This window comes from Fusarium oxysporum, chromosome 6 (assembly GCF_000149955.1).
Source record: "Fusarium oxysporum f. sp. lycopersici 4287 chromosome 6, whole genome shotgun sequence".
NCBI lineage: Eukaryota > Fungi > Ascomycota > Sordariomycetes > Hypocreales > Nectriaceae > Fusarium > Fusarium oxysporum.
The window spans coordinates 2376756-2398145 of NC_030991.1; the positions used below are offsets into that span (position 1 = coordinate 2376756).

A 21390-nucleotide genomic window follows, 5' to 3' on the forward strand; every position below is an offset into this window, starting at 1 on the left:
GGACATAGTCTCGTAGCCCAACACGAGGTTGGGAATGCCGGTGACGCGGCACAGGTACCGCACCTGCATTCCACCAATCGTACGCTTGAAAGAGAGCTAGCCAAATGCGCTTCCCCTCTTTTCGATATACCCACGTTTCGATCAAGCTTCGAGCAAAGTTCAAGCCAAGCATATTTATCTCAGAAATGGAGAATTACCCTGCACCCAATTATGGAATTTCTGCAGCCTAAACCTTGACAGTTTACTGCCCCGCTGGCCGCTTTAAACCGACTTGTGCTGACTCTGGCGGCTCACCTGTCTCTTCTTGCCATTTGGCTCTCATCTTAAGAAACTCGGACTTTCCAATGAGAGCTCTGAGAGACTCTGCGCTACTCGGTCGTGGCTGTTTCTGGCTTTCAATAGCCGCTTCCGAAAAACGAAACGAGTCAATAATAAAGTCCAATAGTGCAGCTACAATAGTCAGTGTTTGTCTTAGCATCCCAGTGAACTCAACTCATATGCCGCAAGAGAAATGACTTACCCATCTCATCGCACCTCTTCTCCCCGACCTTTCTCACCACAACACTATACTTCTCATGGAAAGCTATTTTCTCAATCCCTCTCCCATCCCCCATGTTATTCCATGGGTTGCCAAGTGCCCCAAACCGCCACGGCAACTCCCCAAATACATATCTATGATGGTCGGAGGGGTCAGGGTTGACCTGTGCGTTCGAAAAGAACAAAAGAACAAAATTTGACGCAACGCCTCCCAACTGTAGCAGTGCGTGGACTAAAAAGGACACCATACTGTAGCGAAAGCTTCCATAAGTTGATTTAATTGAAGAAATTAATATTTTTCTGTCTGAAGCGACCTGTAACGGGTAAAAAGATGACATTGAAGAGTATATAGGGTAAGTAGACACTGAAGTGTGCTCCCCACTCTGCCTCAAAGCAACCAATCAGCAGCCGTTTAAAATGCACGGTACCCCTGTTGCTTGTTCATGAGCCAATGAATGCTTGTTTAAAAGTCAGCACCCCTGCGAATATCCACTTGCGACGCCCTACCTGTAATGGGTGCAATGAATAGCGCACGGACGAAAAGTGTGTAATTTAGTAAATTACTAGCAGTCCTTTGGTACATCCACTTTCTGTTGGAAAATCCGGGGATCCCCCTTCCCTTCAGGATTCAGACTAACAGTCTGAAAGTCCTAGATTTAAAGTTTAAAGTCCTAGATGAAATCATTTAGAGATATAAACCTGAGAAGAACTCTCATCTCACTAATGAACAATCAAGTTATACAAAAATATATATTTTCACCTAGCACTACTGCGCAATATAAACAACAGGTTATGAGCCCGGGTTAGCAAACACCGGGTTTCTCTTCTGAATCAAAGAACCAAACTTCAACTCAAGATGACGTCACGACGAGCCCCACGTTCCACCATGCGAACCCGCAACACAATCAGAGTATCGCCTGCATCCGAATCGTCGCGACCTGGTGCTTCAGGTCAAGACCACACACCATCCTCAATGTATGACAGTACCACGGTCATCTCTGAAAAGAATACTCTTTTCCTTCCGCAAGAGCTCAAGCTAGGCGGACCCTCCAATTGGGAGCAATATTGCCCAGCTCAGAAGGCCATTCTTCGAATCAATGGTCTCGAAGATGCTGTCTTTGGTGATTACCCTCCCGAGGAACAGCAGACTATGGATCAAAAGATCAGGGCGGCAAAAGCTGCCGTCTCCATCCGAGGTAACTGCACTGGAGAAGCACTTAGTCAACTAGTCGGGATTGAGAATCCCCAGGAGATGTTCAACCTTCTCCAGGCCTATTGTATTGGCACGGGCCCAGTTCTTCTGCAGACAACACTTTACCAGTTCATCCGGATCAAAACAAGCTCTTACGAGACAATTCCACAATTTAATGTCGACTTTGAACGACTCGTCAAACTTCTCCTCGAGCAGAAAGAACCAATCTCAGATACCCTCAAAAAGGTTGTTTATCTGACTGCCTGCGAGAACGAGTACCCCGACTGGACTGCCAGACAGCGCGCTCTCCTACGCTCGGAGCATCCGCCAACACTACGATCAATGCAGCAAGATCTCATTGATGAAAACAGGTCATCAGATGATGATGATAGTCATGGCACTGCCTCAACGTACTGGGCTCACAGTAAAAAGACCGGAAGGAAGGGCCTGACCGCAAGAAAGCAAGAGGCAAGCGGCCGGAGGAGAGGCTCTTCAAAGAACCTACGAGCCACGAACAAATCCAGCCAGGAAACCAATCATCGGGTCGGCAAGAACAAGGAACATACCTGCACGAACTGCAAGAAGAGAGGACATCACGAAAATGATTGTTGGTTTGCCCATAAGGATAAGCGACCTGACTGGGCAGTCCGCCTCGCCAAGGAACTCATGGAGCATGATCTTCAACGGGACAACACCAAGAATCTCCATATCAAGGAATCAAATCATATGACAGTCGAGCGATCTTTTCTGATCCTTGAAGACAGCGTCTCAGACGAGCTACCTATGGACAATACAGAGACGTGTAAGGTCTCCCTTGATAACATCTCTTCAACCGCAGAATGGCTGTTCGACACAGGTTCGTCAGTCCACATCTGCAACGACCAAAGCCTATTCACAGAACTGCAGCCTGCAACCCGAACGGTCCTCGTTACGGGCGGTGGGAAGGTGTACCCATTCGGTAGGGGGACAGTCAAAATTTGCTTCATAAACAAATGGGGTGAGCAGGTCACAATTAACCTCAAAGACACGCTGTTCATCCCTGAGTTTCCGGTAAATGTCATGTCAGGACTCAGGCTATACAAGAACGGCGGCTGGATAGACGGGAACGACATGTATGACCCAACAGGAGATGTCTTTGGTCTCCTCCGCATAGGAAGGGACGGTCTGTACGTGAACACTGAGGTCGGAAAGACTACTGTTTCAAACCAGGCCGCCTGGGAACTCCAGCCAGAACCATGCAATCACCACACTGCTTCATCAAATCAATGCCTGAATGTCGACCTTTGGCACCGAAGACTCGGCCATGTTAACGCATATCAGGTGTCACAGACTGCCAAAATGACCAAAGGAATGTACTGTGACGGCCACCACGACCATCAGCCTTTCAATTACTGCCTCGCCTGCGACATCGCAAAGGCCCTACGATGGACTCCGCGAAATAAACGGAAACGAGCCTCCAGGGCCGGGTTCATTCATGTTGACACCTTCAAAGTCAATCCACCGGGCATTAGAGGCGAACGATGGGGAATGATTGCCACAGATGACAGGCATCGAATGAGATGGGCCTACACATTCACGAGGAAGGGGATGGCTTCGGAACTCCTAGGCCAGCTCATCTCCAAGATACGAACTCAGTATGGCATCCGAGTGTACGCAATCCAGATGGATGGCGGCTCTGAGCTCTATGGTGCGTCTCTCAAGAACCTCGAGTACACTCACGGCGTCAAGATCATCAAGACGATACCATATACTCCTGAATTTAACGGAGTTGCTGAGCGCTCTAACCGCATCATCTTTGACAAAGTCAGAGCAACCATGGAGTCGGAAAGAATCCCGATAGAGCTCTGGCCATTGGTCCTGGAAGATATGGTGCGCAAGACAAACGTGACAGCCACCAGGGCAATTGATGGCCTCACTCCCATGGAAAGCTTTCTCAACGAGGCCTTTCCCGGACAAGACAACAAGCCGGATCTGTCCGGAGAACGAATCTGCGGCTCACAAGTCACGATACACATACCGCAGGAACGAAGATTGAGATCACACAAGTTTGGCCCAAGAGGAGAGGCTGGAATCTACCTATGCATGGAAGGTTCACAGATCTACACCTGCTGGGTGCCCTCTCGCAGGAAGGGACATCAGATCGTCCGCTCTGCAAATGTACAATTCTACGAAAAGGTTGGGGAGACAGAACTCCTGACCGAAACTGAGCATGATGTTGAGCCGGAAATCCGCAAGAACGGAGCTCCCATCTCAAGCCGGCCACAGTCCGTCACGGAGCAGACAAAGACTCCAAGCCCACAAAGGTCTGAAGTGAACAATCTTCAGCATGCTGAGGTGCATAATCCTCAGCATGGACAGACGACAACATCCATGACATCAGCTAAGCTGCCCGATCTCCGAAAAGAGGTGATCACTGAGCCCAAAACAATGACTGAAGCGCTTCAAGGTCCGCAAAGGGAGCATTGGCTCAGAGCAATACACAGTGAGCTGCGCAGCCTCCTCAAGAAAGGAGCTTGGCGCATGCTGGACCGCACCCAAGCTCACAATAGGCCACTTACAGTCAAGTGGGTATTCAAGGTCAAGAAAAACGAGGACGGCAACCTCGACAAGTTCAAGGCACGGCTGGTGGTCAGAGGCTTTGAACAACAGTTCGGCTTTGACTACAACCAGACTTTTGCCTCTGTTGCCAAAGCGGCGACTTGGAGAATCCTCCTCACCGTTGCTGCCTGTCTTGACTGGGAAATTGAGCAGATGGACGTGTCGACGGCGTTCCTGGAAGGGGATCTCGATGAACAAGTCTTTATCGAAATGCCGGAAGGACTTGTCGAGTATTTCGATCAACACCCAGAAGACCGTCCGGCAGGATTCTCAACTGAGAAGATCTGCAAATTGATCAAATCCCTCTACGGACTCAAACAGGCGCCTCGGCAATGGCAAAAGAAGCTGAAGAAGACCTTAGAATCCCTTGACTTCAGACAAGCAACGTCTGACACGGCCGTATATCACAATCCCACAACGGGAGTGATTATCATCACATATGTGGATGACTTCCTCATCATGGGCAGCAACAAGGAAGCAATCCAAGGGTACAAAGCCCGCCTGGGAGAGATCTTTACGATGACTGATCTCGGTCCCGCCAGCCATTTTCTTGGAGTAAGAATAACCCGAGACAGGAACTCAAGGCTGATCTACCTTTCCCAGGATGCATATTTTACCAGAATACTGAAGAAATTCGGCTTGGAAGATTGCCGACCGGTCAAGACCCCGATGGAGCGAAATTCACTCTCGACACTGCAACCAAGAGACAATGGCGACTCGGCTTCTCCAGAAGAACGAGAAGACTATAGCTCGAAAACCGGCTCGCTGATGTATGGAATGACCCAAACCAGACCCGATTTAGCTTTCCTACTCTCGGTACTCTCAAGATACATGTCGAATCCATCACCAGCACATTCACGATTGATCAAAAGAGGTCTTCGCTATCTACAGCAGACAAGGGACCACGGCCTGGTGCTTGGGGGCGTCAAGAAAGATCCTGAATCCGCTTGGAGCATCACAGCTTGGGCCGACTCGGATTGGAAAGGCGACACTGTTACGGGAAGATCGACGTTTGGATGGCTTGTTCAACTTGAAGGATCTACAGTCTCATGGAGGGCCAAACGGCACGAAACAGTGGCACTATCGACTACCGAGGCTGAATATACAGCACTCTCCCAGTGTGCCAGAGAATTAGCCTGGACTAGGAACCTCTTCTCTGAACTGTTCCTTCCGCTACATATGCCTATCCCACTGAACGGCGATAATCAGGGTTCCCTAAAGCTATGCAGAAACCCTGAGCTTCACCAACGGACAAAGCACATTCCGTTAACCGAGCACCATATCCGAGAAGAAGTTGAAGCCGGGAATATTGATGTACAATACGTCAGCACACATGAGCAGGTAGCAGACGGACTCACTAAACCATTGAACGCCGTCAGCCATGGCCACTTTCTAGAAGCAATTCGAGTCAGTGCATGTCCGATCGAGGAAGCAGGTCGTATTATTTGGAGTACTGAAGTCCACGATGACTCTGTGCCCTGAAGACAAGGTGGATGGGGGCGTGTTGGAAAATCCGGGGATCCCCCTTCCCTTCAGGATTCAGACTAACAGTCTGAAAGTCCTAGATTTAAAGTTTAAAGTCCTAGATGAAATCATTTAGAGATATAAACCTGAGAAGAACTCTCATCTCACTAATGAACAATCAAGTTATACAAAAATATATATTTTCACCTAGCACTACTGCGCAATATAAACAACATTGGTTGGTGCACTCGCTTATTATATACGTTAGATGTAATGTTGAGAAATGTTTATCCCGCACGCTTATCATGTACGTTACTCTATAAGTTATATATATACGTATATTGAAGCTGTAGATATGAGTTTATTGGTTACCTTCTCACGATCAACGATAGTCTACCTCTTGCAAGACCATAGATCGCGCTTTGAAAAGTAGCCTTTTTTTTTTCATATTTTATATTATTATATATGCTTAATGTCGTGGACTAATTGCTCTTAAAACCATCTGATAGTCCCGAATAAAATCAAATTCCTTCTAAGACCATACGATTACGATAATAAGATTTTCATGCTGTACCCTTACTATAAATCGCTCGCCTTATGTCCGTCATGATACGTGATAGCCATCTCTTCTCTTTTTCAGTATAATCTCAATCTTTCCTTCCAACTCAAGGATTCGATTTCTTGCCATATCCAATATTTGTCCTCTGCTTAGAACCTGGCCAAGATTGGCTGCGATATCCCTGTCAGCAAGGCTCCGTGCCTGTGCCGCTGGCAGAACTTCGAGGAGCCTTTCAAACTGCGCCTTGAGTCGGGCACGGTAATGTTTCTCGACAAAGTTATGGCTTTTTCGGGCGTGTTCTTGATTGCTGGGAGCTGCGCTACAACGTTTTCGGTTCTTTGATTTGCGCGATGCTGATCGAAGTTGACGTTGAAGTTGAACGTCGGGAACATGAAGTGAAATATTCTTGCTAAGGGGTTGTTGATTCGATGGGTTGCTCGCCTCCTCAGGACGAGTCAAAGGCCCATTCGGCTCTCTCCTCGGAGGCTCTGTGTCAGCCTCGTGGCAGATATAGTGAAGGTTCATCTCAAGACTTGGTTGGCAGGCCACAGAGCAATGGGCTTGCAATAAATCAGAAAGTCCGGATGACCCGAATGTGTTGATAAAATTATAAGAAGCCACATACTTATGGACACAAGCCAAATATACAAAGTGCCGTAATCTCTACATAAAGTGGTATCAACTTGAGCGTATCGTCGGGTGACAACAACTAACAAAACAAGTTGACCAATAAAAAACGCGCGAGATCCATGTGGCGTTATCCCTGGCGAATTGCAAGGGTGGCGTCCAGTAAAACTGCTCGGAGGGAGGTCCGATAGCTAGTCAATTTGAAAAAGCACGTCATGATCACGACGAACACCCCAGCTTCCTTGTATTTTGCGCTTGAAAGAAGATACTGTATAGTGAAGAGAGAGGTCAAGAAAGGGTTTCTGGAATATGTTGAAGTCGCACTCTCCCACTCGCAAACCTGTCTTGTAGACAGACTATAGACTGCTGTTAGTCAACTCCTGATGGCGGGTGATTTCACAAGTTGAAAAGAATAACCACGCAAAGAGGCTGAACAAGAGACTAAACTAGAAAATTAGCATATCTCGATCCCCTTGGAACCGCCTGCAGACAATGTTTCCGATAGTAGTCGGCCTGCCTCTACTGCCTCATGATACCCAGCGAACATGACCCGATCATTTTCAGCAGAGCCTGTTGAGCCCAAGCCAAAGGGTGTGTTATGCTTTTCCTTCATTGACTGTTAGTATTGCTTCATTTGTCCCGCGTCGTCGAGTGTCATCTTTGCTTGTGATCGTGATGGCCCACCATCAAGTACATCTTGCGAACGAAAACGCCTCACCTGCACTCGAGGAACTATTTGCAAGTTCTAGGTACTTGACAAACAATTCCTGGATGGATGCTAAGCTACTGACCTGGCCCGTGAGTACGCTCTACATAATCACCCACCATGCGGGGACCTATTCCTCTATACAACTCTCAAAGGCTGTAAGGAATGTATATATAATTCGGTTCTTAACGTATACGCATAAAGAAGCCGGGTAAGGAATGGGAATTGCACAGGGAAGGAGGAACATACCGATGACAGAATTACAGCAAAAACATGTTACAAAGGAATCTGTCGGTTGCGTGATGTTATGTGTGTCTTTGCATGCCACACCAACCAAGATTCTTTGCACCAGAATAGGGAATAGTCAAACAACCCTGAATTACGGCTGCCAGCAGTCAATGACTCATCATAACACTGGCACTTTAAAGTTTTAGCTGAGGAACAGTCCAGACCCGTTATCAGAACATGCTGACTTCTGTCCTAAACTTTAATTCCACTCCTCTCGCTAATCTATCAATTCTGTAGCGGCTATTGCCGTCTGCCATATGATATGACAACTCGTACCACACATGGATTGGACACAATGAATCTACCGATTAATAACACTGTCGCGTGATGGTGATATCATATGCAAAAGTTAACCAGTCGCCTCTTAAGTATATATACCACTGTTCGTCCTGCATTTTCGTCTTAATTTAAGCGGCAGGATCATTTAGCTGTACCTACCACATAACGATTCCAAATTGAAGTAACGTACAACATCATCTTTCCAATCAATCACTCCTGCTACACTGCAAAATGGTAGGAACTGGTGTTGCACATAAAGCTATTTCTATTCTGCTCCGTCTTGGTGAGCTTGCCTCCGCTATAATCGTGCTAGGGATTCTCTCGCGCTTCTGTTACCTTATCAGCATCGCGGAAGTGCATGCCGATGGACGGATTATCTATGGCATCGTCGTCGCGTGCCTTGGTATCATCTACTCCATCCTTTTCTGTCCGCCATTCAAGGACATGTTCTTGGGGTTTCCCTTTGACTTTGTGATGTTTGTCATGTGGCTCGTGGCATACTGCCTGCTTCAGACTGTATGGCGCCCCCTTCCATTTTCATATCACCGCATAACTAAGACCATATACTAATCATGAGCAATGTTCGTTTTATTTTATAGAGAACTGGTGGTCACGCTTGTTCGGCACGTTGGTATTACGACTATTGGGGCTACTATTGGGGTCGTTTCTGGCGAGTCGGGCCCATTGGGACAGTTACCATTAACGGGACGGGTTGCGGGGCGTGGAAGACGGTCCTGGCCTTTTCGTTTATCGCATGGTTCCTGCATCTTCTCAGTGGCATCCTTGTAGGTCATTTCTTTGTATTCATTCCTGCTTTTAAAAAGTCGAAAAAACCTAACGCAACAATCTCTAGGGGGTATATGTCTTCCGTACTTATGTTAAGATCGACGAGACAAAGCAAGAAATCAAGCATCAGGCTGAAAAGCTTACCAAGTAAGTACTCTTGAAACATGTTGACACTTGGATGGTAGACTAATGGTTCCTACACTAAAAGGGGTGATTCTCGAGCGCACAGCTATAACCAGAGAGCTGAACAGGATAATGGCACGACAGATAATGTTTAGACTATGATGCCTACTACTTCGGTCTATCCTGAGGGAGGGCATGCGGATTAATTCGCCACAAGAAGAGCTACAGCCGGCAATATCCAAGTTTGTTTTGTGTTTGGAGGGAAATGCTATAACCTGATCATAATCAAAACTTTGGAAGGAGTACAGAGTACAGCAGATTGAGTCAATAACGTGGTATACTTAGGTGACTCATACATGTAACTGATGCATCAGGTACTCAGTCATACAAAGGAAAATCATAAAATACGAGAGCCATCGTGGCAGTATATATGACTTTTTTCAATATCTAATTCATCAATTAAAATGTACAGCAACATAAACGCAAAATAAACAGCGAAGTCGGATAAATAAGTGTAATATTTCAATTCTATTAGCGTTCGATCAGGTACTTATTATCACTGACATTTTCGGGTACTTGCTTCTTTTAATTCTTGGGATTGCTTTAAAATTAACCATATCACCACATATCCCACTAATTTCATTGTTTGCACAAGAAATATCTAATCTGTTTCTAGTACAGATAAAGGTCATGCTTAATCTTGCCAACCCGTCATGTGCCTAGCACTGGTGGAAACTCTTATTTGATGGGATTGGTCCTGTATGTAGTTTGTTATTAACAATTTTATTAGTAATTTTATTAAGCCTATCCCATGGTTCTTATTCATATTAACTGTCTTGAGGACAAAGAGGCTTAGTGAGAGACTAAGTGCTTGATAGTGAGGTATGAGAATAAGCCTGACTACTTTGTCAATAAGCTATTCTGCAGCCTTGCGACTCTATGTGCCGCTGTCTACCACAGGCCGGCCATTGTTTGTATAAGCGACTTCAACGTAAAAGGCTACACTCGTCTTATAGGCGGTGCCGAGTTTGAGATCAAGAGGATAATCCAGTGATAGGCTGTCTCAAGTCTCACGTTACTACTCACCACTCCTTGCCCTCAAATATCGAACCATCAAGGGCGTTATCGGGGAAATAGGTCTCACCAATGCGATGGATATGATACCCCTTTGACGAGCCATTAAGAAGACGAGAAAGGTTCTGCACGTCATAGCCGAGAACGGGCTTAGGCAGGTAAAAATAGGCTCAAAATCTATGTTATGTGCGAGATTCCATAGAGTATCATCCTGACCAGTAGCTTCACTAAGCATTTCGACGACTCTTTTATCCGTTCTAATGACCTCACTAAGCTTACCCAAGTTGCCCTCGTTATAGACCGTGATTATAGCAAGCGGGCCGATATGTTCAATGAGCAAGACGAGCTTGTCAAGTGAATGACTACAGGAATAATTGAGTTGGCCGGCAAAGAGGGATATAAGATCGGCCTCTGTGGACAAGCGCCGAGTGATTGCCCCGAGTTTGCCAAGTTTTTTGCTAACGCTGGGTCAGATTTAATTTTGATCATCCCCAGTAGTTTCATAGAAGCTCAGAGGCATATGGGAGCTAGCGAAGCTGGTGAAGAGGGGCGATGACATCCTGGAGGTACCGGTATGGATGCGAGGTTACGAATAGGTTTTGTGGACTTGTACTGCTCTATAGCTCTGACATTCCTTGATTTAGAAGATACTGTCCAGCGTAGGATTAGTCACTCTACTCTGTCGATTTACTGAATATTTTAAAAAGCCGGGCACTATAAGGCTGGAGTCCTACATAGCTACAGAGTTTATTTTAAAGTATAACATATCTGACATGCAATATACTTAATAAGCATAGGTGGTACCACGACAGACAATAAGGGCATGTTTTAACTCATATCCTGCCTGCAGGCCATCATACTTAGCTCGAACAATTGATGTTGAGTTAGTGAGGGAGATATGACATTAATGCTGAATGGTAATTAATAGAGCTTGGTTGTCTAGCTTGGCCTATTATATTCTATTAAACTTCTACACACTAGACCACGTTATATACCTGCTACAATCCTGGTTTTTCGACTGTTTAACCTGTGACAACAGTGCATTTTCGAGTAATATATGTTTTTTTTCTGGGCTTATTGCAGGCCTTGTAGCTGGATTGTTGTTAGGCGTCCTCCACTTAAACGGAGTCGGAGGCTTTTACAGTTCAGGGCTTCTTCCTGTACTGGTATGGTTGATGGACATTCGCAAGAAAGCTTGCCGTGTCATCCTAATTCAAAATAGAATGAAAGTTCGTGACAAAAGAGAAGTCCCTGGAGGCATGGTGGCGCTAGGATCAAGGAGCAATCGCCAGGCGAGATACAGCTAAGGGCCTGGTTGACTGCGGCTAGACCGGTTCTAAAATTGTCGGGCCAAAAAAGCCCAACATATCCCCGCACTGCACACCACCAATTATCACTGATAATTTCAACCAGCCACTGACAATTTAATATCGTAATATAATAAAAAGCACCATTGGGACAATAACTCCGATATCAACTTCGCGGTGGACTTAGAAAACATATTAACTAACGATCAATTCTATCCTATTCCAGGGATACATGGAACACTTGTCTGACTCTCCGAATGGACCCAGTCAGCCTGGTGTGTGACTTGCAGGTGGTGCGGCTGATAAACTAAAAGCTTACGCACAACTTGACTTAGCACCTGACCAGAGACCCTAAAAGTCCGGCCCCAGTGTTGGAGCCGAGCCTCACGGAAACATGCTACGTCAGATCATAATCATATGTCCTTGGAGCCTCACCGAGAGCTCACGCGCAAAATGGGACTTGCATGGTTTCGCAAACTAGGAGCAATTGAAAATCTAATCCCAATGCAACGGCCCAATATCACATGGCACTTAGTGAGTCTGTTGATTCATCGATGCAAGCGCATCAACCCAACAGAAGGTGTTGCGAGTACATCAGATCACCACCATTAAATATTGAAACGCCTCAACTAACGTACATGATAAGCAGAAACTTATCGTGGGCAGCGCAGCCCCCAGATCAAATCCAATCAAACAAATTGCCAAACAAATCAATCAAATATGCCAAAATTTTATTTCAATCAAACAAATACAAAATCCTCGATTTGAAATAACATTTGATATATTTGATACACAATATGCCATCCAGCGTCCATGCTGCCAGACCGTTGACCGCACTTTCACAGCTTACCCGGAACCTGGCTGGTGAGCGACCCCAGCCAATCAAAGTCATCCATCAAGCCTTCCATTAGTGACCTACCCCAGTACCACGGTCAGGCTGGTGGGGGAGAAAGTAGCTCCTTAACTTTTACGTCCCGTCCTCGCGACATCAAGTCGCGTCGGTGCTAGTTTGTTTACCTTTCAACGCGTACCATTCCTCCCACGAGTCGACGCCTAACCCGATGGAATCCGACGACATCATGCTTCCTTCGCCTCCACCCTCTGCCTTTTCTTTTCTTCGACCACCGAGGAATTTGGCGAGTCAATTCGAGCTGACGACGCAGTCGGCATTGCCAGACCACCATACTGTTGCAGATCTTCCGCGAGCAGTGTGGAGGAACAAACGATATGTTTTGGAAGAGTCCTTGTCCCGGAAGGGCTCGAAGGGCCGGAAGAGCTGGATCAAGCGCCATGGATTTTTTCTTGTTGAGATCGACACTAACGATAGTCCTTTGAGTCCTTACTGGGCCTGTCGTTTGTGTGACGCGAAGGGTCAGCCTGAGTTCTTCGCCGCTGCTGCTACGAGTTCGGCAGCGGACCATCTCCGCAAGTATGTGAATGTGAATGTGACGTCGCGAGCTTGAGCATTATTGACCAACGCCAGGTCTCACAGGATTTTCGAGAGCAGTCAAGCAGCTGATCCAGATCTGTCAACCGATGAATCTGAACGGCCTAAGCGACGACGCTTGCAGTACAGCGCCGTGCCGCGTGCTAGAGTCAAGATGATCCGAGAACTGAGCCTGGGACTTCTGATCAACACCAATGTTCCTTTTTCCTTCTTCAGCGATACATTCTTTCAGCAGCTCGCTTGGCAGCTTGACCCTCACCTAGCTGACCAGATACCATGGAGCCGGCAATCGATGGGCCGTTTGCTGGATGACACGTACAAGTCTAAGAAAGATGAGATCAAGCAGGAGCTCTCAGATGCCCTTACTAAAATCCATCTGGGGTTCGACCTGTGGACATCGCCTAATCGGCATGCTGTTATGGCAGTCACAGCTCATTTTCTTGACCGCCAGGGCAAGCACCAGTCGCGCCTATTGGCACTCCGTCGCCAGCTCGGGTGTCATAGCGGAGAAAGTCTTGCGGTGACGCTCGGGCAAGTTGTGCGAGAATGGAAGATAGAGGACCGAGTCGGAACCGTGATCTCGGACAACGCATCTTCAAACGACAGCTGTCTCGTGAACTTTTACGGAGATCTCGACGCAGAGATGAGTCTGGCGGACGTTCGGGCCAGACGTATGCGCTGCTATGGGCATATCCTGAACCTGGTTGCTCGCGCCTTTCTCTACGGCGAAGATTTCGAGTCTTTCGAGGCCGAAATCGCAGGTATTTGATCTTCTCGGCCGGCGCGAGGATGACCTACGACACTGGAGAAAGAAAGGGCCGGTGGGAAAGCTCCACAATGTTGTCAAATTCATCAGATCTTCCCCTCAGAGGTGTGAGCTCTTCAAAAGGATCTCACGCGAGAACGACGAAGCACAAGAATACCTCTTGGCGAGTGAGTCGACGGCAGAGCTAGAGGTCGTAATGAATAACGATACGAGATGGAACTCCACTTATCTCATGATCTCTCGAGCGCTCGTCAAGCAGGGAGACATCAGGGCGTTCTTGGTCCACCCAGAAGTGGAGAAATGGCTACCGGAGGCCGACATGCTGAAGGGAGATGACTGGAGACTGTTGGCAGAAATCAAACTTATTCTTGAGCCATTCTATCTACAGACTATGAGAACGCAGGGCTGGGGCAGCGAAGGAGGTAACGGACGGCTCTGGGAAGTGATGACGGGTATGGAGTACTTGCTGGAACACCTAGAGGATCGGAAGCTGTTCCATCATGCCGTTCCAGACGAGGCAGGGGGGCAGGACACCAACTCGCAGGCCGAGCTGGCTCGAGGGCGACCAGACCGTAACCGGCAGCTTCCTGCTCGATTTAGGGATTGCGAGACGGATATCCATCCGCGAAAGTCCAGGCAAGGCCCCTTGTCAGATCGTGGCTCGAGACAATGCGATGATGGATCAGGCAAGCCATCAGGATCATTAGGAATCGATGACATGGGAAAGGATCACCGACACTATTTAAGACTGTCCATCATGACTGCCTGGCAGAAACTAAACGAGTACTACACCAAGCTTGGAGACTCACCGTTGTTCGCTGCATCCATCATCCTCCACCCATCACTCGGCATGAACTATCTGGAGGTGAACTGGGCGTCGGAAGAGCAGCTTGTGTGGGTGAGGGATGCCAAAATTGGACTGTCTGACTACTTGGACCGTTGGTACCACTGCAACCGGCCGGTGGATGAGCAGCAGAAGATGATCATGGACACATCGACATCCTTAAGCGTACCAAGGACGACGACTGAAGTTAGCGTGTTCAAGCAATGGATTAAAAGCAGGACAGCGAAGACCACGGTGATGGGAAGTGAGCTTGAGCGGTATCTGCGGCTAGAGCCGCAAGAGACTGAGGATCCAATCGAGTGGTGGATGGCTCACCAGGGACAATTCCCGATGATCAGCCAATTGGCTCTCGATATACTCGCGATACCGGCGATGGCGACTGATTGCGAGAGGTCGTTCAGCCTAGCCAAGCTAACGCTGACGACGCAGAGGCTTTCGATGACGACGGAAACGCTGGAGAAGTTACAATGCCTTAAGAACTGGGTCAGACATGGTGCGGTGAAGCTAGGGGCGACAATAGGTGGGGGGGAGGAGGTCCAATGGGAGATTGGAGATGTTAGCATGGAAGCATAGAGAGTCAGATTTGAAATATTTGAAATATTTGAATAAATATTTCAAACAACAAATCCAGTCTTGAGAGTTATCAAATATCTCAAATATGACCCCGGATTTGATTTGTTTGATTTGAGGGCAGCGCTGATCGTGGGGTCGCTTTGCGGAGTAATTTCGGGAAATCGTATGTGATTACACAACTGCCATCTGATAAGTGCCCGGCGCCGCGCACACGAATTTCTCGACGGTTAGGAGCCAAATCGATGCAATTTCAGGGCTGGAGGACTGCTACGCTCTGAGCGGTCCGTTTGGTTCAAGAGCGATGCTGTATAGACGAGCGGGCGCTGAGATATTTGCGTGTGCAGCGGCTGGGGGGCCAGGCTTCGCTGCAAGGACTACGATATAGCAATGCACTGATCCTGCTGCTCCTTAATATTCAAAAAAAAAGAAAGAAAAAAAAAAGATTCAATAAAAAAAAATGCGCTTTCTAGATAGATAGATAGATACGGACTAGTTATAGCTATAAATATATAAAGATCCTACCTGACAGCCAGCTTACCGTCGTCGAGGGGCGGTCCGCCTCCTCCCTAGCCGAGCCCAGCGCCCCCGATGGCCCTGGCCCCGAGTCGGCCTTGGTCCCGGGCCTGAGTCATCGGGCACGGGGGTCCCTACCTGTACCCGTATCCTGCCCTGGCCCTGGCCCCGCCGGCGGCGCTGTTTGAGCTCATCGACGAGCCGGTTCAAGCTCCGGCCGGCGCGTAAGAGCTCTAGCTCTGCAACTGCCTCCTCCTCGTTCTTGCCGGACGCCGTGCGGGCCAAGAGCTCATCCCAGATCACCTTCCGGCGACAGAACTGCACCCTGATCCCGTTCCCCGGGCGCCAGCGGCTTCCCCACGTCTCTTCTAGCACCCGTACGGCCGGCTGACCTGCAATCCCTTCCTCCCATTCCTTCCAGACATCCCGCACTGTAAAGACCTTGGCCAGGGCTGCAACGACGGGCATACCTGGTACTGGAGGCTCTGGAGCCGGAGCCGGAGCCGTATTGAAGTTCAAGGTAGGGGCTGTCGACGGCGCCGGCGCCGGCGCCAGCGACACTGCTGGCCCGGCTCCAAAGTGGCCGGTAAAGGTGACAGGGACCTTGCCTTGGAGGAGGGCATCGAGGCCGTCCTGAATTCCTTCTAGCCGGGCCTCTAGCCGGATGGCCAGCCGCTGGCTATTCTGTAAGACGGCCTCGCGTGTGCTCTCTAACACACCGCTAAGCTCTGGCAGCGCGCGTTGTACGAGCAGGCTTAACGGCCCCGTAGCCCCTACCGCGTCAGAGCGAACGGCGACGGCGAACTCATCCCATTCGGGCCCGTTAAAAGGGGCGTAGGCGAAGAAGGGTAGCGACGGATAGCGAGGCTGCAATACAGCCAGGTCCTGTAACAGTACTATGCGCAGGCGCCGCATAAGCTTAAGGAAGCCGTCGGCGGCTAGGTCGTCGTCGTCGAGGCCACCTTCTGCCCAGCATTGCCGGCGCGCGCGAGCCTCAAAGCGAGGCTCCCACTCCTCGATCCACGGCCAGAGCTGCTTTTGTAAGACGTACGGGGGCTCGTGGGCCGCACGCGCGAGGAAGTAGTCCCCGGGTGACGCCGAGAAGCCGGCAACAATACGCATGAACTGGCGCGGTAGACGCGTAAGATAGGCCTGGCAGAGCACGTTCTGGTTCCAGCGGCCGGCCTGCAAGATCTGGGCGAGCGATGTGCCGTGGGTCTCCGCGTCCTGGGCGCCTACCCTGCGCGGGAGGTGCGTCTTCTTTGACGCCATAAGGCCAGCAGCACCGAAGATACGCCAGGTCTCTTGTAGCTGCGTCGGGTACGAGAGCTCCTGCTCGCGGTCCCGTCCGACAAGAACCTTGATCCGATACCAGTCCTGGCGGCGCCGGAAGGACGGGGACGGCTCGCCGGCGACGTGCCAGCGCCAGAAGAAGAGCTGTGCTAAGGCCCCCTGCGTACAGAACAACGGGTCCTTATGCCGGAGGGCACCCATGAACTCTTTCTTTGTCGTCTTGTTTAGCTTACCGTCTCGCAAAAGGGTAACGAGGCAGCAACAGGGGGTCGGGCCTTCTGAAGACGGATAGTCGAGTAGAGACAGGTCTGCAAGCTCCATCTTACGGCGGTTTTCCCCCCGTAAGAGGTAGTAGTGGCCGAATAGAAGGTCAACTCGCGTACGGAGGTTTTGGGGCATGTATGCGGCCCCGCTGAGAAGGAGATCCTGGACCCGGAGCCATTCGTCGGGTGAATAGCCGGCCTGGATCCCGTCAGTCCCGCGGTCTTTAAAGGAGGCGCGGTCGTGCTTCCCCCGCTGCCGGCCGCGTTGCTCAAGGAAGCCTCGTACGGCGGCGCCCCGGGGATTTTCCGTGTTTGCGTTGCCGTGGGCTACCTGGAGCCGCCAGAGCTCGATAACGGCCGCGATATAGGCGTCGATAGTGCCCCTCGTAAGCAGAGATCCTTCGGCAATGTCTGCTGCAGCCGGCGCAAGGGCCGTGGGTGGCACGTAGCCCTCGCGGTCGTCCGCAAGCAGCTCGGCGGCCTCGGCCAGGGGGACCTCTAGAGCTTCGGCTAGGCTTTCGGCTTCTGCCAGGGCCGCGGCCTCGAGCTGCTCCTGTTCGAGCTGCCGCCGTAACTTTACAGCCTTTCCTTTGCCCTTGCCCTTACCCCGTGCCCGTGGTTTCTTTTGCGGCGGGGCAACGCGTCGTAAGAGGATATCCTCTTTGAGCCACGCTGCTAGCTTGTCTGGAGTTACGAGCTCGCCGTCGGGCCAGCTATAAAGTGAGCCGTCTGCCGCAGCCCGAGGTGTACGGCACCAGGCCTATAAGTCCTCGTCTGTTAGCCGCCCATGGGACTCTACGTAAAAAAAAAAGAGACAAGGGCAAAGGGGAAAAGAGAGGGCGGCGGCCGGGGGAACGCGCCTTCCACTCCCGCTGCTTCGCAGCATAACTCCGTGCCGTGTTCGCCGGCTGTTCGTCCTTCTTCGCCTGAAGGCCCGCCCTCCGGGTGGCACGGGCACGCTCGTCTGCGGCCGTGTACGAGTCGTCTGCGGCCATCTCGGTCGATCAAGGCCTTTCTACGTGGTGTTTGTTTCCTGTCTGGGGCCTGATAAGTTGCGGGGAACTTATCAAAAGCACTTATCAGGCGCCGCGCACACGATTTCACGGGCCGCTTTTTGCGGGGGATAAGTCGTCACGTGGTCGGAGCGAATTACGACGTAATTGCGGGCACCATCGATAAGCATGTGAACCATCCAAGTATGTGAACCACTTTTCTTACACCATATAGGTAGATATCATCATAAAAACACAACAAATCAATTAATCAATTAAAACTACTCACTATATTCTTCCCCAGACATCCCAATTACTACTTGACACGTTCTTGCATTATGTCCGGGCTTACCGCACACTCCACAGCGCCGAACCCCCGGTCCGACCGACTTTCTTTGACCACTACTTCTTGACGATTCTGCAACTACCTGCGCATCAACATCCATCTGATCAATTGCCTGCCTTGCTTCATCTACTGTCATTACTCCTCCCTTCTGTAGTCGGGTTCTTTTTGCCCTTCGGCACCGGCTTAGTATCTTATTTGCCTCTTGAACATCATCCAGCCTGGCTGTCAGTAAGGTAATCTTATGCATACGTTCCTTTGTTGACTTCTCTAGAGACTTCATAGCTTCAATAACCGACTCTGGAGAGCTACTGTGATGTCTTCTGATTCGTCGTTCAAGGTATTCAGACTGAGAGCCAGCCTCAAGCACGGTCTTTGGCGTCTTTGAGACCCAAGGGGTTGAAGGGTTAGCGACCTCTTCAGCAGGCGTCGGAGTCCGCAGCTGCACATCAAGCTTTGAGACCACACTTTCTGGATCTAAAGGAACAAGCCCGGCTCCTCTAAAGGCTGACTTGATATTTCTTTCGGTCATAGTAGCTTGATGCGCTGCATAAAAGGCCGGGAAGAACTCGGTCTTAGAAACATGTGTTATAGAGCATCTGATCAAATGCTCTATTTCTCGACCATAAGCGTTTTTAAGCAGGTTAAAGTACCCGACATCAAGAGGCTGGAGTAGATGAGACGAATGAGGTGGCATACAAAGTGTAATAATCTTATGTTCCTCGCAATATCTCTCAAAATCGACAGAGTGGTGACTTTCATGGCCATCGAGGATCAGAAGACGATAGGAACCAACTGATCGGTTGCTTGTACACCGATCAAAGTGCTTTAGCCACTCAAGTCCTATCTCGTTATCGATCCAGCCATTTTGGCTTGTCGCAATAGCCCAATCGGCTGGGAGGTTACTTTCTCGGTACCAGTTGGCGAGGTGATATTGGCCCCCACCGATGATAAACGGCTGGATCGCCCAGCCTGCCGCATTAATCGCCTGAATGACCGTAATCCATTCCCGGTTTCCAGGCTGCACTGATTTAGGTCGTCCACGCCTGTCTGTGCCTGTGACAACCATTCCGCTTGCAATCATGCCTATAAGGAAGCCAGTCTCGTCAAAGTTCCAGATATCATCTGATCGGATACCGTACTTTGCAATTGTATTCTGTACAAGCCTAAACCAGCCACGAATAATAGTCGGATCTTCGCATTTGGCTCTCTGGTAGTCATATCTCCGAAATAAACGCGTCTTTAGCTCTGGTTGCCGCTTGACGAAGTTATGAGCCCAGCGCTTACCGACAGGTAGCGCATCGCGGTCAGCGAGCAGTCGGTTGGCCATTTCTTCAACAGCACGCAGTCGGGGAGGAAATCCTCGCGTATCTAGGTCGAGAATAAACTGAACTATAATCTGTTCCTCTAGATTTGATAAACGGCGTGATTTTGGAATCCAATCGCGTCGAGATTGGAGACCATTCTGTCGGCGACTTAAGGTTATGCGATTAACTTTATATATATCTGCAGCGCATCGGAGGCTTAATTTAGGATTAGTTTGAAGTGCCTGAAGGGCAAGAAGTATTCTAGCTTCGTAATTTGGGTCTGACATGCTTGGTGGTTGATAAATCAATTGATTAAGTGAAAAGTTAGGTGTAAGAGGGAAAAGTGGTTCACATGCTTGGATGGTTCACATGCTTATCGTGTACGTTAACGGTATTAGTTAGGGAATCAATGTAATAAAAGAAAATAACTACTATGCTAGGATAAGAACTATGTTATTAATTTCATACGATATTAAACCTAGTTTGTAGCTCAAGAGGTAATAAACTCTTCAATAACCTGATTAAATAACTTGGGGTTCTCCCAGAATATAAAGTGGCTTCCCTTCTCCTTAGCTGTAAAAGTTCGGCTCTTCGCACCAGGGATCCGAGACGCAGCCCAGGCGATACCCGAAGCATTATTAATACTAATATCGCCAGAGATGATCAGTGACGGGATATCAATGCGCGGCAGGACATCACGCCAGTCGGCAAAGGCGTGGTTGATGAGCAATGTGGCGGCGTGTTTGTCGCTCATTTTTTGATTCTCTGAAAGCACCCACTTGTAGTCTGCTTCAGAAATCTGAGGAGAGAACATTGACTTGACGAAAGGAGGGGTCTCGAGGGTCATATTATGAGCGAAGGTGTAGGTCTGCTCTGGCGTGAAGAGGGCAGCAGACCATGTATCAGCTTGCTGCTTTGTCCATGTGGGATCACGAACGAGAACTGATGACTGGTCAACGATGGCGAAATGGTCGACTCGTTTACGCTCCTCAGGGTACTGGTCCCAAAAAGCCCATGTAACAGATGAACCCATAGAATGGGCAATGATGCTCACGTTCCGGAGGTTGAGAGTAGTCAAGACGTCGTTGAGATCGGCTCCAAAGCGACTCAGTCGATAACCAAAGTCAGGCTTCTCTGACTCGCCATGGCCACGCATATCGTACGCAGTCACGCGGTAGCCAGACTCAGAAAAGTACTTGACTTGCTTTTTCCACTCCGCAGCAGTTTGTCGCCATCCCGGAATAAACAGCAGATTCTGACCACCCTGGGGACCAGCCTGAGTATAATTGAGCTTGATCCCATCCTGGGTCTTTACTTGACCAATCTCAAGTGGGTAACCCGTGGCTGAGGCATCGATTTTGCTTCTGATGACTGACGCATGAAGCGCTTGGAAGAAGCTGGCGAGGAGGAAAAGGCCCTTCATCTTTGAGTTTCGGCTGCGAACTTGCTTGTTACCGGTCGAATGATGTGCAGTGAGTGACACGGAGATCGACAGGTGGAAGTGACAAG

The 21390-nt window shown here is 49.3% G+C and overlaps 6 protein-coding genes across 6 annotated transcripts; 2 read left to right on the forward strand and 4 right to left on the reverse strand.

The window, feature by feature from the left end:
* Positions 1–241: 241 nt before the first annotated feature.
* On the reverse strand, positions 242–524 carry FOXG_16191 (uncharacterized protein; the record flags this gene model as incomplete). The annotated part of the gene is made up of 2 exons (XM_018396271.1): positions 242–450; positions 521–524. 2 exons carry the CDS (start codon positions 522–524, stop codon positions 242–244), a joined length of 213 nt encoding a protein of 70 aa, XP_018256808.1.
* A 5871-nt stretch (positions 525–6395) lies between these two features.
* On the reverse strand, positions 6396–6875 carry FOXG_22362 (uncharacterized protein; the record flags this gene model as incomplete). Its single annotated transcript, XM_018402770.1, has 1 exon — positions 6396–6875. The coding sequence occupies one exon, from the start codon at positions 6873–6875 to the stop codon at positions 6396–6398; it is 480 nt and encodes a 159-aa protein (XP_018256809.1).
* A 1606-nt stretch (positions 6876–8481) lies between these two features.
* Positions 8482–9187, forward strand: FOXG_16192 (uncharacterized protein; the record flags this gene model as incomplete). The annotated part of the gene is made up of 3 exons (XM_018396272.1): positions 8482–8766; positions 8850–9035; positions 9104–9187. 3 exons carry the CDS (start codon positions 8482–8484, stop codon positions 9185–9187), a joined length of 555 nt encoding a protein of 184 aa, XP_018256810.1.
* A 3382-nt stretch (positions 9188–12569) lies between these two features.
* Positions 12570–15211, forward strand: FOXG_16193 (uncharacterized protein). Its single transcript, XM_018396273.1, has 3 exons — positions 12570–12969; positions 13024–13748; positions 13804–15211. Exons 1-3 carry the CDS (start codon positions 12602–12604, stop codon positions 15168–15170), a joined length of 2460 nt encoding a protein of 819 aa, XP_018256811.1. The 5' UTR covers positions 12570–12601; the 3' UTR covers positions 15171–15211.
* A 493-nt stretch (positions 15212–15704) lies between these two features.
* On the reverse strand, positions 15705–18297 carry FOXG_16194 (uncharacterized protein; the record flags this gene model as incomplete). The annotated part of the gene is made up of 2 exons (XM_018396274.1): positions 18100–18297; positions 15705–17999 (listed from the first exon to the last, which is right to left on the reverse strand). The coding sequence occupies exons 1-2, from the start codon at positions 18232–18234 to the stop codon at positions 15705–15707; spliced, it is 2430 nt and encodes an 809-aa protein (XP_018256812.1). The 5' UTR covers positions 18235–18297.
* A 2074-nt stretch (positions 18298–20371) lies between these two features.
* On the reverse strand, positions 20372–21304 carry FOXG_16195 (uncharacterized protein; the record flags this gene model as incomplete). The annotated part of the gene is made up of 1 exon (XM_018396275.1): positions 20372–21304. The coding sequence occupies one exon, from the start codon at positions 21302–21304 to the stop codon at positions 20372–20374; it is 933 nt and encodes a 310-aa protein (XP_018256813.1).
* Between the last annotated feature and the right edge of the window lie 86 nt (positions 21305–21390).